Here is a 16,229-nt window from a genome sequence, read left to right as displayed (position 1 = left end):
CCAGGATGGGGCCGGAGAGCCGCAACCTGTGGTCGGGTTCGGGGTCAGCAGGGTCAGTGGGGTCAGCGGGGTCACTCCTGGTCATGATCTCCTAGGACACAGGAGTGTGCGTGAGCCTCTCCCACGCCTGTGATTACAAAACAAAGTTTCACTTCGGGAAATGACCCAGAAAACTAGGGACCGGTGGGCGCCAGCTCGCGGAACCATCCCCACTTGATGCTGCAGACCTGCTGAGGGCCCTGCCACGGGCTCCCCGCCTGACCCTCCACCCTCATCCTGACCTGCTCTGTGGGCCACCTACACGGACCTGCAGTGGCCGTGACCCCAGACCTCCCACGCTTCCGGGTCTGGACTCAGCTCTTGGATCTAGGGGGACAGGGAAGGGGCATCTCGGCTTTCTCATTCAGAAGTCACCTTAGGTCCCGGCCAGCGATACCCTCTCCCCTTGGATCAACGACAGGAACATCCCTTCCTTCAGAAGGAACTCCATCCGGGCCGCCAAGGTCTGTGGTCAACGCGGCCTGTGGAAACCAGACTCATAACTGGCCACACGTTCCCTGCCCTGCGCTCAGCTCAGCCTTCCCCTGTCAGTCCAGCGTGTACACTAGTCAGCGTGTCTGTGGTAGGTTTACCTGGCCAGGAGGTGGTTCTCGCGCGTGGAGAAATCAGGAGCTCTTGTCATCTTATTTCTTGCCATCGATCCTACAGGACTGCCCTCACCCAGACGGTGACGTCGGCTTGCCCACCACGTCTCTATTCCAGCCTGCAGGCAGCTGGGAGAATCAGCATGGAAAATGTATCAAGACGAGACAAAGAAGTTGCACCAATAATCCCCACTCCGGTAAGGGAGGCCGGCTGCAGCCACACCTGCTGACACGCAGCAGCAGGTGTGTTCCAGAAAAAATTAATCATCTCGGCCACAACTGCAATATTCCCAAACCTAAATGTCTGCCATCATTTACAGCAACAGTATAGAATCGCTTTATTTGTCTAGTGAATCACATAAATGGATTAGCGGGAGGAATCAAACAAAAATCATTTCTTCTTGTCAGTGGGCATATAGTCCAGCACCTGTGGGCAGGCTCTGGGTCAGCGGGGTCAGCGAGGTCACCGCCTGTACACGATCGCCTCGGACGCAGGAGTGTGTGTGAGCCTCCCCACTCCTGTAGTTCAGACTTCAAGTAACTTGCTGGCACCTTCTCTACTTCATCCCACCTTTGTCTTAGGGAGTCACCAGGTGCTTCTTACTTCTCAACTCAATCCCAGTAGCAAAAAGGGAACTATTTGCCATAGGATATCGCACAATAAGCTTTCCATATTATGAAGGTGAGAGCTCCCTCCTCATAAGCAGTTTGTTACAGAAAAGCTGGGTTTCTTTCACCTCTGAAGGGCCTGCTCCCCTGCCTTCTTTCCTGAGACCCAGCGAATCCGTGCGGTGAGAACACTGTCACATGGCATCCTCTCCATCGCTTGGAAAACCTTCTGAGTCCCCAGAGTAAACGTGAGTGAGGGGCGAGCTATGTGTGCAGAGCTGTGCAGGGCAGGGGTCGGCTCACTTCCCACCTGCTTTCCTCCTCCAGTCTTACTTCCCACTTCCTCCTCCAGTCTTAGCCCAAGGAAGCTAATGTACAACCAGATGATTGAAGGGTACATTTCTGAGTCTAAAATCTCATGGACATGGAGACTTGGAAAAATAAATGTTTTCTGAACACCGCATTCTTTTTTAAAAATCTTGGTTGAAAGTATGACATATGTCCCCTTTTTTCCTTCATTGACCCTCTCCAGCCCAGTCTTCACCACCCTATTGTCTGTGTCCACGGGTTATGCATAGTTGCATACAAGTTCTTTTGTTGATTACCTCCCACCCACCCACTCTCCCCTGCCTTCCCTCTGAGATTCTGCACTCTGTTCCATGCTTCCATGTCTCTGGATCCACTCTGTTCATCAGTTTATTTTGTTACTTATATTCCACATATGAGTGACATCATGTGGTACTTGTCTTTCTCTGACTGATTTATTTCACTTAGCATGATGCTCTCCAGGTCCCTCCAAGCTGTTTCTGAACACACTCTTTATGAAGAAACTAGAGGCCCAGTGCATGAAATTCGTGCACTAGGGGTGTGTCCCTCAGCCCAGCCTGCACCCTCTCCAATCTGGGACCCCTCGGGGGATGTCCAATTGCCAGTTTAGGCCTGAAACCGGCAGTCAGACATCCTTCTCACAATCCGGGACTGCTGGGTCCTAACCATTCACCTGCCTGGCTGCCTGATTGCCCAAACCACTCTGCCTGCCAGCCTGATCACCCCCTAACCGCTCCCCTGCTGGCCTGATTGACACCTAACTGCTCCCCTGCTGGCTCGATCACCCCCAGCTGCCCTCCCCTGCAGGCCTGGTTGCCCCCAACTGCCCTCCCCTGCAGGCCTGGTCGCCCCCAAATGACCTCCCCTGCCGACCATCTTGTGACAATGTGGGGGCAGCCATCTTGTGGCAGCAATTTTGTGATGACGTGGGGGCGGCCATCTTGTGACACAAGGGTGTGAGGGTCAATTTGCATATGACCTCTTTATTATATAGGATGCTGTCTCCCATGTAAGTAAAAAATATTGAAAGTAACTCAGAGCATATTATTCCTCAGTTCAAAACCTGAGATGACTCCCTTTTTGCTCAGAGTGAAAACCAGACTCTGTATAGTGGCTGCCTGTACCCAACGCCTCCTGCCCCTCCTTGGCTCTCCCCTCTTCTCTTCAGTTTTCCCTCATTGCCTTTGGCTGCCTTCTGCTCCTGGAATGTTCCAGAAGCCCTCCTTTCTGACGTAGGGATTTGGGGGGCTCCCCTTGCGGCCTAGCATGCGCAGCCCCCTGGGACTTATGGAGCTGACTCAATTGCCCCCTTCAAGGCTTTGTTTCAACCTCACCTCTGAGGCTTTGTCAGGCCAGGTCCCTGAAAAGTTGATGGAATATGGAATTAGGCATACAAGAGTGAGTGGGGGCCATGCCTGTGTGGAATAGAGAGCAATGTGGAATTAGGCATACAAGAGTGAGTGGGGGCCATGCCTGTGTGGAATAGAGAGCTATGTGAGTGGGGGCCATGCCTGTGTGGAATAGAGAGCAATGTGGAATTAGGCATACAAGAGTGAGTGGGGGCCATGCCTGTGTGGAATAGAGAGCAATGTGGAATTAGGCATACAAGAGTGAGTGGGGGCCATGCCTGTGTGGAACAGAGAGCTATGTGGAATTAGGCATACAAGAGTGAGTGGGGGCCATGCCTGTGTGGAATAGAGAGCTATGTGGAATTAGGCATACAAGAGTGAGTGGGGGCCATGCCTGTATAGAATAGAGAGCTATGTGGAATTAGGCATACAAGAGTGAGTGGGGGCCATGCCTGTGTGGAATAGAGAGCTATGTGGAATTAGGCATACAAGAGTGAGTGGGGGCCATGCCTGTGTGGAATAGAGAGCTATGTGGAATTAGGCATACAAGAGTGAGTGGGGGCCATGCCTGTGTGGAATAGAGAGCAATGTGGAATTAGGCATACAAGAGTGAGTGGGGGCCATGCCTGTGTAGAATAGAGAGCGAGGGAGGAGGAGCAGGAGAGACAGGCCTCAGGTGCCCTGTGGAGCCCACACCTGGGAACAGAGGGGGGCAGTGTGCCTGGATGCGCCTCAGGTTGCAGTGCAGCTCTGAGAAGGTCTTACCTGGGCCCATTTCCCACTGGGTGTCCCAGGTCGGGCGGAAACCCACCGACGATAGTGCTACCATCACGCTTAGTCGTTGGCATTGAGCTCCTGAGAGTGTGTTCCCTCCGGGGTCAAGGCTGTGGTGAGGGCAAAGGCAAGCAGCTGGAGGCTCTCGGCCACGTACAGTCCGTGGAGCAGGTTACCTTGAAAGGAGATTTGAGTGGTGCCCCTCCAGGCCCACAGAGCTGACCCTAACTACCCCATATGACACTCCCCACCGCCACTCATCCCTCCCCAATCACGGGTGAACTGTGTGATCCATTATTTTTGTTATTTGAAATCTTGACACTAAGGCAGTCGCAGGAGAAAAAGGCACAGCCGGTTCATAGAAAATAGCAAATCAGAGCGTTATCAAAGGCAAAAAAATGTAAGAGGTGAAAAGACCTTTAGAATTAGAATCGGAAGGTATATCTTCCACGTAACACTGAGACTAGTCACTCATTTTCTGAGCCTCAATGCATTGATCTACAAAATGACTGGGTTGAACTCAGTCCTCACTGTATATTTCCAGGAAGTTTTTAAAAATTTCTTTCTTGATCTCATTGGTAACCCATTCATTATTTAATAACATGCTATTTAGCCTCCATGTGTTGGAATGCTTTTGGGTGTTTTTACTGTAGTTGATTTCTAATTTCATTCCATTGTGATCTGAGAAGATGCTGGATATGATTTCAATCTTCTTGAACTTGTACAGACTTGTTTTGTGTCCTAACATGTGGTCTATCTTTGAGAATGACCCAGGTGTACTTGAGAGGAATTCTGCAGCTTTGGGGTGAAATGTTCTATAAATTGAATATTGAATTGAATATCCATATCTCTAAAATCTCTTGCAGCTTCAAACATTTAGGAATTCAAAACTGCCCTCTGAAACCACAAGTTGTCCTGGTGACCCTGAGCAAGGGGTGAGGATGAATTTACAAATTCAGATTTAGTGGTTTTATCGGAACAACAGGCCAGCCAGCCATCACATGATGTTCCTATTTCCAAGTGACTACTCTCCTGCATTGTGACATAGCTGAGATGTGGCAGCTTTATTGCTTACAAGCTGGACTGCTTCAACACAGGCCAGAGCTTCCTAAATGCCATCAAAACGTTTTCATCCTATTGAGCATATAAAAAGCACATTTCAAACAAAACTTTCATTGGGGATTTTCGAACCCGACCAGTGTTGGATGTGGATGTAGGCAGGGCATCACGCCTTAGACTCCTAGCAAAGGAGCGTGGGCAGGAACCCTTAGTGTTCACCAGGCTGGGACAGTCTAGAAGGCCTGCAAAACTCCTGCAGCATTTCAGCATTAGCACTGTCCCCGCTAAGTTTTTACCGAGGCCGTTCACCTGTAAGGCGACGTGTCAAGTAGCTTGTATTTTCTTGTAGCCCAGAAGAAAGTATATTTTGAAAACAAAATACTGCTCTGTTTTTACTTTTGTAAGTTTGATCAGAGTGGTAGCTATAGCAAAGCTAGAGTTGGCTGAAGGCCTTTTCTTTGTAGGAGTGGTGTGGGTGCGTGTGTGTGTGTGTGTGTGTGTGTGTGTGTGTGAGAGAGAGAGAGAGAGAGAGAGAGAGAGAGAGAGAGAGAGACCAGGCAGATGGTCCGGAAGAGCTAGAGGGTTACCGGGTCTCACATAGGTGGCCTTTCTTTCTCAGCTGTCTCACAGAAGTACAGTGAGCTAAACACTGGGTGTGATACACGTGCCAGTCCCTGTTTTGGGGTGGGGTCAGACATCCTACGTCAGAGACCTGGAGCATGTAGACATCCGTTGAAGGAATACACAGAAGCCCTGCAGTTCCAGCTCCAGTGAAGACAGCTCCCCCCATGCTTTTCAGCGGGACATCCTTTCCTCCCGTTTCCACGCCGCAGGCTGCCGCCTCCACAGCACTGCAGACCACGCCCCCCCCAAACTGAGTCTCCGGGAGGTCCGGAGTCCTGTGCCTTCCAGCAGTGGCAGCGCAGCTCCGGCGACGTCACAGTGACTCTAGAAACGCGTAATGAGTGAATGAATGAACCCACAGGCTGGAGTGAAAGAGTGAATGAACCCTCAGCACGCACTCCTTCCTTCCCGCGGGCTCCACGAAGAAAATGCCGCGCTGATTTAGCCACAGGGTTGAAAAGCTTTGACCTGTCGGACGGAAGCGAACAAACCAGACAGGAAAGGCGAAAGGAGAAAAAAGGAGGACCTGTGGCCAAAGCCCCGACCGGCCGGGTGGCCGGCCCGCCCCGCCCAGGCCCCGCCCCTCCAGATCCGGCCCCGCCCACTCCAGGCCCGGCCGCGCCCCCTGTCCCGCCCACGCCCCGCCCCTGCCCGGCCCTGCTCCGCCCCCTCGGCGGCTGCGCGCGTGCGCCGGCGGCGGGGGCGCGGCCGGGCTGCGGGCGCCGGGAGCGCGGCCGGGAGTTTTGACGTGGCAGTTGCCAGCCGGGCTGAAGTCCGCGCGCCGCGAGCCTGCGAGGAACCCGCCCGGGAAGGCGCGGCACGGGAGCGGGAGCCGGAGCCGGGACAGCGGGCGCGGGCAGCAGGCGCGGAGCCGGCGGCGGCAGGTAGCGCGGGGCCGGGCGGGCGCCCCCCGCACAGCCGGGTGGGCGCAGCGGGAGTGGGCGCGGGGCGGCCTGGCGGGCGCGGGACCCCTCCCTCTGGCTCCCGGCGCGGCCGTGCGGTTCGGGACCGGCTGCGGTGGGCGAGGGCGCCTCCCGCCCACCGAGCCCGGGCGCCGAACTGGTGCCGGGTCTGCGGCAGACCCCCACCCCACCCCGTGGGCACTGCCAGCGGTTTGGGCTCCGGATGCACTGGAGCCCCCTCTTGGGGCGGGGTGTTGGGAAGAGGCACCGCGGAGACGTCCGCGGGCTCGGGACAGGCCCACGGGGACGGGTTGTGCAGACCGCGCGGAGTCCGCACCAGGGCACCTGGGCCGAGCCGTCGGGGGTCGGATGCCCGCCGCCTGCCAGGTGGCGCCCGGCCTGTCCGGGAGCTGACTCAGCTCCTGTGACTCGGGCTGAGGAAGTTTGACGTGGCGGCCGGTGCGCGAGGAAGCGACGCCTCCGGGGCAGCTCGGGGACAGGGACACCCCCTCCCCCGTCACAGCGGTGGGGCGCGAGGGAGGCCCGCGGGCTCCCCCAGCCGGGTCGGAGCCATGGCCGCTGCCACGTCTCCCTCTGCGGCGGGGCAGGGGGGGGCATTGGGGGGGACAGTGATGGGCAGGCCTTTGCTCCGCGCCTCCCCTCCTCTCCTCTCCTCTCACCTCCCCTCCCGGCCTCGGACAGGAACGGGGACTTTAGGATATTTCTATGCGGTTGCTTTAATTCTGGAAACTTATAGTTTAAGGTGAAAACGAAACCAAAGGAAGTTGCCATCTCCTGAACATAGATCCAGTGCGAGTCTGAGGAGGTGTCACCCTTCATCCTTTCCTTTAAAAGGCATCGTGGTGGAATAGCAGAAGGACGAGTATCCTGCACTGGATGAGGAGCCAGCCTCTCACCGCTGGAAGGAGAGGGCACCGAGCCCAGAGAGGCTCCTTCTCTTACTCCGAGACACACAGCCAAGCCCTGGCCCGTTTCCAGAGAAAGCCCACCTGTTGCCAGCATCCAGAGCTTTCTCTGTCTGTAAACATTGTTAAGAACACTCAATTCCATAAAATGCCTCTTATTTTGTGAAACCTGGAAGAGTGGAAACATTCAACAACTTGATGTTGGTTTCTGAGTAGAATCAAGAGGGATATTTTGTATTTGCGACTCTGTGTGTGTGTGGTGCCTGCCTAAACACATATGAAATTGCACTTTTTCCTTAGTTCCTGAAATACATGTGCATATGTTCCTAGAGGTGTGACATTTAAATCAGAGAGTCTGTCATCTTTGCCCGAGAAACTACTGACGACTCTCACATGGTTGTCGGCTGCCACCTGGCTTGGTCCACGTATGACTCATAAGTCCATGATCGACTCTTTATCTTGTGCTGTGTTCGTTGGACTATTGATTTCTCCCTGTCCTGACGGCCTGGTTAAAATGACTAATTAGGATGGCACTAAAAGCACAAGCGATAGGACAGCTGGTTTCAGACGGGCAGTTGTGCTGGTCGGTCCGTTGACTGGCGCCGATTCTGGCCCGTGGTGTTCTCTGCGCTGCCCTGGGCCCCAGGAACCAAAGGCACAGAAATAGCAGGTACACGTACGGCACTGTCTGTGAAACATTTTGGCCTTCCGGTGAAAAGGCGGTGGGCAGCTGTTGGGATTTCATGCCTGGGCATTTGCCCAGGACTTCAGAAGTGAGCTCCCGAGCTCTGTGGAGCTGTGGTTAGAGCTTTTCAGGGGAGAATGGTGTGAGATGGTGTCCAAGATGTCCGCTGTACCTGATGACTGCACCTGCCCTCGAACCAGAGAAAGTTAACTGCTTCCCTTTTAATAGCATCGAGCCACTCCGCTCCTCGGTGACAGCGTTTTCCCTTCTGTTGCAGGGTTCGCTTGTAGAGCTGCCTCCTGGTCGGTATTTTCACAATGAGTCAACAAGGCTACGTGGCGACACCCCCCTACTCTCAGTCGCAGTCTGGGATGGGCCTTTCTCCACCGCTCTACGGCCACTACGGGGACCCCTCTCACGCAGGGGCTCCGCCAGGTAAAGTCACAGGCCTGGCCTGTATGCCACGGTCGGTCGGCCGCATGCGATCTCCTCAAAGAGCGGCCGGGGGAGTCTGGGATGGCCAGCGTGTGAGGCAGTGCTTGAGATTGCAGGGTCACCTGGGAAAGGCTGTCGAAGGAGCCTGCATCCTCAGCGTGGCTGCTGCATGGAATACAGCAAGTTTGGTTTTTAAATTCAGATGGAAACAAAGAAGCTTCCTGAGTGTTTATTTTAGACTGGCTCTTGCTTTTAATCAGTGGTATGATGTTATTGGAAACACTCAATAAAAAACAATATCTGTATCCATAGGCTAAAGTGGGTTTGGCAATAATATTATAAAATCAGTTTTGATTTTGGGAAAGTATCATTAGATCTGCACACTGAAGATTACTCAATGATAACAACAAGGTAAACATGGCCTTGAAATTATTATTGAACAATATTGGTTGCTTCGGAATATGATACCCAGCAGGGAATCTTGGCTTTCGGGGCAAAAGTGGGGGGGAAAGGAGTAACAGAGTGGGACTCCCATAGCCCTGGTGCCAGTGAACACCACGAGGCCCTCCCTTTGTCAAGGGGCTGCTGTGAGACCAGGTTCCAGAGTCAGGAGCGAGGCGAATACTAGCTTGTTTCAGGGCTGATGGGCCCACATTCCTTGGAAATATTTGTGTAAGACAGTTCTCTCGGCTTCGGAGAGAATGCTGAGCAATTCATTTCGAACGCTTGGTGGGAGTGGGCTGTGTTTGTGTTAAACAGTGAGTCTCTGGGGCTCAGGAGGCCTGGCTCAGACGTGCAGGGCACAGGGATAGCAGGGACGGAGTGCGGATAGGTACTTAGTGCGGGTAGGTACAGAGTGCGGGTAGGTACAGAGTGCGGGTAGGTACAGAGTGCGGGTAGAAGGTACCGAGTGCGGATAGGTACTTAGTGCGGGTAGCAGGGACCGAGTGCGGGTAGGTACTTAGTGCGGGTAGAAGGGACCGAGTGCGGATAGGTACTTAGTGCGGGTAGCAGGGACGGAGTGCGGATAGGTACAGAGTGCGGGTAGTGGGGACGGAGTGTGGATAGGTACAGAGTGCGGGTAGCAGGGATGGAGTGCGGATAGGTACAGAGTGCGGGTAGCAGGGACGGAGTGCGGATAGGTATTTAGTGCGGGTAGCAGGGACGGAGTGCGGGTAGGTACTTAGTGCGGGTAGCAGGGACGGAGTGCGGGTAGATACTTAGTGTGGGTAGCAGGGACGGAGTGCGGGTAGGTACAGAGTGCGGGTAGCAGGGACGGAGTGTGGGTAGGTACAGAGTGCGGGTAGCAGGGACGGAGTGCGGGTAGGTACAGAGTGCGGGTAGCAGGGACGGAGTGCGGGTAGGTACTTAGTGCGGGTAGTGGGGACGGAGTGTGGATAGGTACAGAGTGCGGGTAGCAGGGACGGAGTGCGGATAGGTACTTAGTGCGGGTAGCAGGGACGGAGTGTGGGTAGGTACTTAGTGCGGGTAGCAGGGACGGAGTGCGGGTAGATACTTAGTGTGGGTAGCAGGGACGGAGTGCGGGTAGGTACAGAGTGCGGGTAGCAGGGACGGAGTGTGGGTAGGTACAGAGTGCGGGTAGCAGGGACGGAGTGCGGGTAGGTACAGAGTGCGGGTAGCGGGGACGGAGTGCGGATAGGTACTTAGTGCGGGTAGCAGGGACGGAGTGCGGGTAGGTACAGAGTGCGGGTAGCGGGGACGGAGTGCGGATAGGTACAGAGTGCGGGTAGCGGGGACGGAGTGCGGATAGGTACAGAGTGCGGGTAGCAGGGACGGAGTGTGGATAGGTACAGAGTGCGGGTAGCAGGGACGGAGTGTGGATAGGTACAGAGTGCGGGTAGCAGGGACGGAGTGCGGATAGGTACTTAGTGCGGGTAGCAGGGACGGAGTGCGGGTAGATACTTAGTGTGGGTAGCAGGGACGGAGTGCGGGTAGGTACTTAGTGCGGGTAGCAGGGACGGAGTGCGGGTAGGTACTTAGTGCGGGTAGCAGGGACGGAGTGCGGGTAGCAGGGACGGAGTGCGGGTAGGTACTTAGTGCGGGTAGCGGGGACGGAGTGCGGGTAGCCGGGGAGCGGGTACGGAGTGCGGTGGCGGTGGCGGCGGCGAGGGCGAGGAGCTCAGCACGGAGGCCCCTGGCAGCAGCCACAGGGCGTTTGCTGTGGACGGTGCTCCGAGACTGACCTTCCTGCGGACAGCCCCTTGTGGTTCAGTCCACCGCTCATTTTGAAAAGCCTGCGATGAGGCACCGTTGTCTTATCCAGACCCATCCTCCCAAACAGCTACAGCCTGTCTCTCTGGGTCCCTTAGGAACCATTAGCCGTCTTTCTCAAGTTTCTCTGTCTGGTGGTTCATTTCCCTCAGGTTTGTGCATCAGGATAATTATATAAGTTGCTCTTTTCTGAGTGCTCACTAAGTATCAAAAGCTGGCCCCAAAAGCTTCATGTGCATTATCTTATTGAATGTCCACTCAGAGCTGTGCCGTAGATGTTTGGCGGTTAAGAAAACAGTGTCCGGTATACTGTGACTGGTCCAGGGTCACACAGCTGGCGGTGTGGCCAGGATCCATACCCTGGTGCACACTACGTGTGACACTCAGCGTTCCCACCCCTCTCTCCTCTCTCCGCAGCCTTTTCCCAAGTGCTCACTTCACTCAGGGACGCTCACCCTTACCTCTCCGCCCCCCGTGGCTCCGCGTCCTCCCCACGCCGTAGCCTGGGCCTCATCCACGGTCCCTTCTCCCTCCAGGCCATCGGCGGCCTCCGGTTCCGGGATACAGCAGACACCGTCCTGTCCACTGGCGAATCTGACCGTTTATCACGTTTGTTCCCTCACAGCCCTCGCGTGGTTTCCGGGACATGTCCTTTGTGACTCTTCTGGGTGGCTTTCTGGCCACATCTTTCTAAGGAGCCCCTTCTACATGGCTGTTACAGTTGCTGCTTCTCCTTCCTTGTCCCAGCTCCCCCTTTCCTCCTGCAGTGGGGTCCCCTGCACTGCCTTGTCCCTGTGAAGAGCTGTCCTCAGATCTGTCCTCGGCTCCCAGTTCTCCCTGCGCTCCGCACCGTCTTTCAGGGCTCACTGTTGCCGCAGGCACTTCACACTCCTCCTGTCCAAACAACCCACGACTCTTACAAAAGCCGTTCTTCCTGGCGTTCTGGATCTCACTCATGGGCAGCATCTTCCATTCTTTCCAGTTAGAAACTTTCACTATTGACTCTCCCCTTACCTTCTCCAGCCCCATGGGTCCCCGAAGTCTTCTGGATAATTGTCAGCATCTTTCCCACCTGCTCCCTCCTCTCTGTCCTCCTGCCATCTTCCTGCGCAGCCGTCGTCCCTCACCTGGCTACTAAAATGGTCTCACAGCCCCCATCTCTCCCAGCACTGCCATCCCAGCCCCGCCGGCCTGGGCTGCAGGGCTTCATTCCAAATCCAGTTCTGACTCCGTGGGCCTCAAACCTTTTGGCTTCCCGTTGTCCCGATTAGAGTGTGAGCTCCCCGGGCCTTCATTCACCCTTTTCTCTTTCCAGCTCACCTGCCCACCCACACCGTCACTGTCACCATAGGGCACCGGGCTCTCCGTCACTGGGAGGCTGGTTTGCACTTGTGCCCTGACTTGCACTCCACTCTCCCAGGAAGCCAGTCCAGGCCCCGCCTTATCCCAGCAGGGCCTCCCCCATGTCCTTCAACCGGTCTGGAGGGTGCCTGCAGGCGTTTCTGCCCACAGCCCTTCCTCAGGCTTACTTATGAATCCGCTGCCACTCCCGTGGTTCCTGACACCTGGGCCGGCCTGCCGTCTGTGCTGGTGGTGACAGACAGCCCGGCGCAGGGGGCGCGCTCGGTGAGCGGCCGTTCCGTGAGCGGTGAGTGGCCAGCGGCTGCGCTCATCAGCCAAGCACCCGGTTCCCAAAGTGTAAGTCGTCTCTGTGGGTCAAATCCTTCCTGCTTCACCGCTCTCCGGACTCAGTCCTCAGGGGGACACCAAGCTGCGGGCTCTGCCCGGACCCCTGTCGGAGGACTCGGCGGATGGTTTAGGGCTGTACTGAATTGGCCCGCCTTTCTTTGTGCTCAGTAACCGCAGATCCCTGTCTCCGGGCCTCCCGTGCCTTCTCTCCCGGTGATGCTGTTGTTGGCTTTCGCAGACACAGGCAGGCGTTGTGGCTTCTTGGAGCACCTTTCTCCCGTAGACCTGGAGTGCGGCCTTGGTGTGCTTCCTCGCACGCGTGCTTCCGCCTGTGCCTCGGGGAGTGCCAGTGCTCGGCCCAGTGGAGCAGGCTTGCTGAGTGCAGTGTGCTGGGCGATGTTGCGATGAAGACAGCACCTGCTCTCAGCCGGTGCGCTCACCGGTGGACAGGCATTCGGGGCGCACAGCGACCGTGCAGGGAGCACTGTCACCCGGGAGGGGAGGGGCGGAAGCACAAGGCAGGGCACCCAACCAAGACTTAGGGCTGAAGGGAACCTGGAGGGAATGTTCTGGAAGATGAGAGTTGGCCGGTGGGGAGGCCTGTGGGTGGCACGTTAGAGGAGCAGCGGAGGGTGTGGCGGGGTGTCGAGTGGAGCGGTGAGAGGGGCCTGCAGGGGAAGTGGGGCCATCTGAAGACTTGGTGTCGTTTATTTTAAGGGCAGTGGGACCGGAAGCATTCTAAGCTGGCAGGGTCAGGTCCATGTGCAGTTCAGGAAGAGTTCCTCTCCACGGGAGGGGGAGGAGGAGGAGGAGGCGGCGGCTAGGGCACCACTTTCAGGAGCCGGCTTTCGCACCCTCAGGGTTGGGGGCCCCGGTTCTTTGCCATGGGAGGCCGCGCCGTGTGCGCTGTGCTGTGTAGGACGTTCAGCAGCGTCCCTGACGCCTGCCCAACTGACACTGGTGCTCGCCCGCCACTCACCCCCCCCCCCCCCCGCGGTGGCAACCCAAAACCCTGGACTTGCCGACCGTGCCACCCTGGTTGGGGACCACTGGTCTGGCAGCTGAGAGGCAGAATGTGGGCGTCCTGGGGTAGGCTGGGGCTGGGTGGGGAGGCCTGAGGAAGAGCGGGCTCCGGTGGGGACGCCACCGCACAGGGCCTGGGTGCAGCGGTCATTCCGAGTCTGAATCTGCCTGCCTCGGGGGCTTATCTTTGTGTATTCTAGAGACACGTTTCCCACAGCGGTTTTTAACTGTGGCTTTAGTTTGTCAGATCCAGGGCCAAATCCAAGGCACGCGTTTCTGTGATATTTTGGTCAGGTTTCTTTGCTGATAACAAACCACTCTCACAAAAGGGATTTGTTAACTGGCATTAGGATGCTTAGAGAATATTAGAGGGAGCCAATGAGCCAGGCCAGGCACCCCCACCGGGCTAGTCCATCAGCAGCCACTGCCTCTCCCCAGAAGCCCACCCCTACCTGGGCCAGGGCCCCCTGCCTCTCTCCCCCAGAACCATACTCCTGCCTGGCCAGGGCCCACTGCCTCTCTCCCCCAGAACCATACTCCTGCCTGGCCAGGGCCCCACTGCCTCTCCCCAGAAGCCCACCCCTGCCTGGCCAGGGCCCCCTAGCTGTGTGGCTTCGCTGAGTTTGGAACCTATGGCAGCACAGTTTGTCAGGAGTCTAGGAAATGGAGACTCTCCTGCTCAGGACCGTCCCGAGAGGCGAGCCAGAGAGGAGGAGGAATCGGCAGTGAGTGCGCCAGTCTGCCATACCTGCCTCTGTATGGAAGGCGGTTCGTGGTTTTGACATTGCCTTTTGGCACACGCATCTGTAGTTCTTTCCCATGGTCTGGTTTTCCTTTCCTTTTAAAATTCTCACACTGCTCCATAAAGAACCTGCTTGCTCTTCATCTCCATCGCTTTTCAATGCTAGCAACTGGCCAGGGAGACTGGGCCTTTGTAGATAACGCTGACCCTCCCTCCCTTTGCCCGAGGATAAAGTCCAGATGGCAGGCAGGACTTTGCAGTCTGACCCCAGCCAACAAGACAACCTCTGCGTGGCTCTTCCCTCTGCACGGGGAGCCCCTGCCGTCCCATGTCCGTGCTCTCCCGCCTTGCCCCAGCTCTGTTCTGCCTGGGATCCCCTCTCTGTCTCTACCCTAAGAAAACCCCCCTCAATCTTGAGTTCCCTCAGTCCTTCCTCTGAACTTCCTGTCTGTGCAGGAGACCACTCCCTGCTAGCTCAGTCCTGAGGCACAGAGTGTGCGCTGACCAGGGGCGAGTGTGAGCGCTGCTGTGGAGGCCATTTCCAAAATAAAGGGGAAAGGACGTCTTAGTGAGATTGGGGTACAGCACAGGTCTGCTTTCGGAGAGAGAACTGTGTTTTTTTTATTGTTGATAGCATCACATATATCTCCCACTTACTGCCCCCCCCCCCTTTTACACCCCTCCCCTCTCCCTCCCTTTAGGTCTTCACTAACCTGGCCCTATCCATGAACCATGCGTATAAGTATAAGTATATTACAGAAGTATTAAGAAGCTTTCCTGTTTCTCCCTCACTGCCAATCTCTGACTAGAAGCATTAAAGCCCTTCTGAAGCTGTTCCCTGCTTTTTCTTTCCTTTGACCAGTGTCGTAGGGAGCCCTGTGGAAACAAGGCCACCAAAAATTTTGGTTGCCTCCCAAAAAAAAATTGGGAGAGAGAGAGATGCCCATCAACCTTGTAACGCATGCCTCGGGTAAAAGCAACTCCTTTTACACTGACGGTGACTAGTTTCTGCATTTGAATAAAAATTTCCAGCTTATCCTGTAAATAGCAGAAAATTTCCAGCTTATCCTGTAAATAGCAGCCTCATTTTCAGAACATATAAGTGGAAGAAAATTTTAAGTTACTCCTTTTACAGCTTGAATTTACTCTTGAATATCATTTTTTCTGTCTAGCTTCATTTACATATATGCAAATTTTACTGTGGAGTTTTACTAGAACAAGTTGCTCTTAAAATCTTGTCTAGGAAATATTCTTTTCTACATATACATATACATTTTGTCCTTGAGGCTAGCGGATTCAGGATGGGGGTGCCCGGATTCCAGGGCGGGGTGCGCCTTGTTTTGGTTTTTGTTATGGTTTCGTTTTTAGAAACAAAAGTTGATTAACGTGCATAGCGCATCCACACAGGAGCACCCCAACATGAGTAACTCCGAGAACTGGTTTTGATTCTTCATCAAAACGTGTGTGAGGGGTGTTGATGAAATTGCTGCTTCCTTCCTTATTTAAGACATGAGACTATCTTTGGTTTCTTGTAATGCATGTATTAGTTACTATTTTAGTGTCGTGAATTTTCTGCTTTTGTCCAAAAGAGTGTTTTAAAATGAAAATGCAAGTGTGCATACGTGTTGTTAGAATATAAATTCTTGAAAAAAGGAGGGCAGGGCGTGGCCAGGGGAGAAGGCCTGGAATTTGCTGGGGGTTACCTTGTACCCAGGCCTTGTTCCAGACGCCCTCAGAACTGCCCTCAGACGGGGCAGTATCGCCCTGGTGGTGGTGGGACCGGGCTTTGAGGGGTACGGTGTCTGCTCAGGGCCACTGCTGTTTGGTGCTGGGGAACTCAGACCCCCTGTGCCTGTAAGCCTCATGTCATTCTCATGAGCTGGGCTTGGGGTTTAGAACTTCATATAACAATGCATGTTGTTATAAGAATCATGTACTTGGTTTTATTCTCGGTATATGAAAAACTGCTAAATAAAGCTGACTGTAAAGTTAATATGAACTTTTTCTTCAGTTTGAGGAATCCTGTTTTAGCGGAGAAACTTGTAAACGTGGGTATTGTTCAGGAACACTGCCCCTCCCCCGCAGTGTTTCATTCTAGATTACCCCAGCATCGGAACGCATGCGCACGAATGTGCTATGATGCTTTGTCAGAAACTCTTCTGGGCGACTGCAGGGTCTGGGGACTAAACTTCCTAGAGGGACACAGAGG

At 55.0% G+C, this 16,229-nt stretch overlaps 1 protein-coding gene across 1 annotated transcript in view; it reads left to right on the top strand.

The window, feature by feature from the left end:
• Positions 1–6,107: 6,107 nt before the first annotated feature.
• SEC24D (SEC24 homolog D, COPII coat complex component) overlaps positions 6,108–16,229 on the top strand; it is a 63,696-nt gene continuing 53,574 nt past the window's right edge. The window contains exons 1-2 of the mRNA XM_054717078.1: positions 6,108–6,270; positions 8,177–8,334. Of these exons, the coding sequence (XP_054573053.1) occupies positions 8,217–8,334 (118 nt within the window). The 5' untranslated portion in view covers positions 6,108–6,270; positions 8,177–8,216. The remainder of the gene's footprint in view (positions 6,271–8,176; positions 8,335–16,229) is intronic.

This window comes from Eptesicus fuscus, chromosome 6, assembly GCF_027574615.1.
Source record: "Eptesicus fuscus isolate TK198812 chromosome 6, DD_ASM_mEF_20220401, whole genome shotgun sequence".
In the NCBI taxonomy this organism is placed as follows: Eukaryota; Metazoa; Chordata; class Mammalia; order Chiroptera; family Vespertilionidae; genus Eptesicus; species Eptesicus fuscus.
The sequence above is the reverse complement of the archived record's forward strand: the minus strand, read 5'-3'. Positions and strand labels throughout refer to the sequence as shown.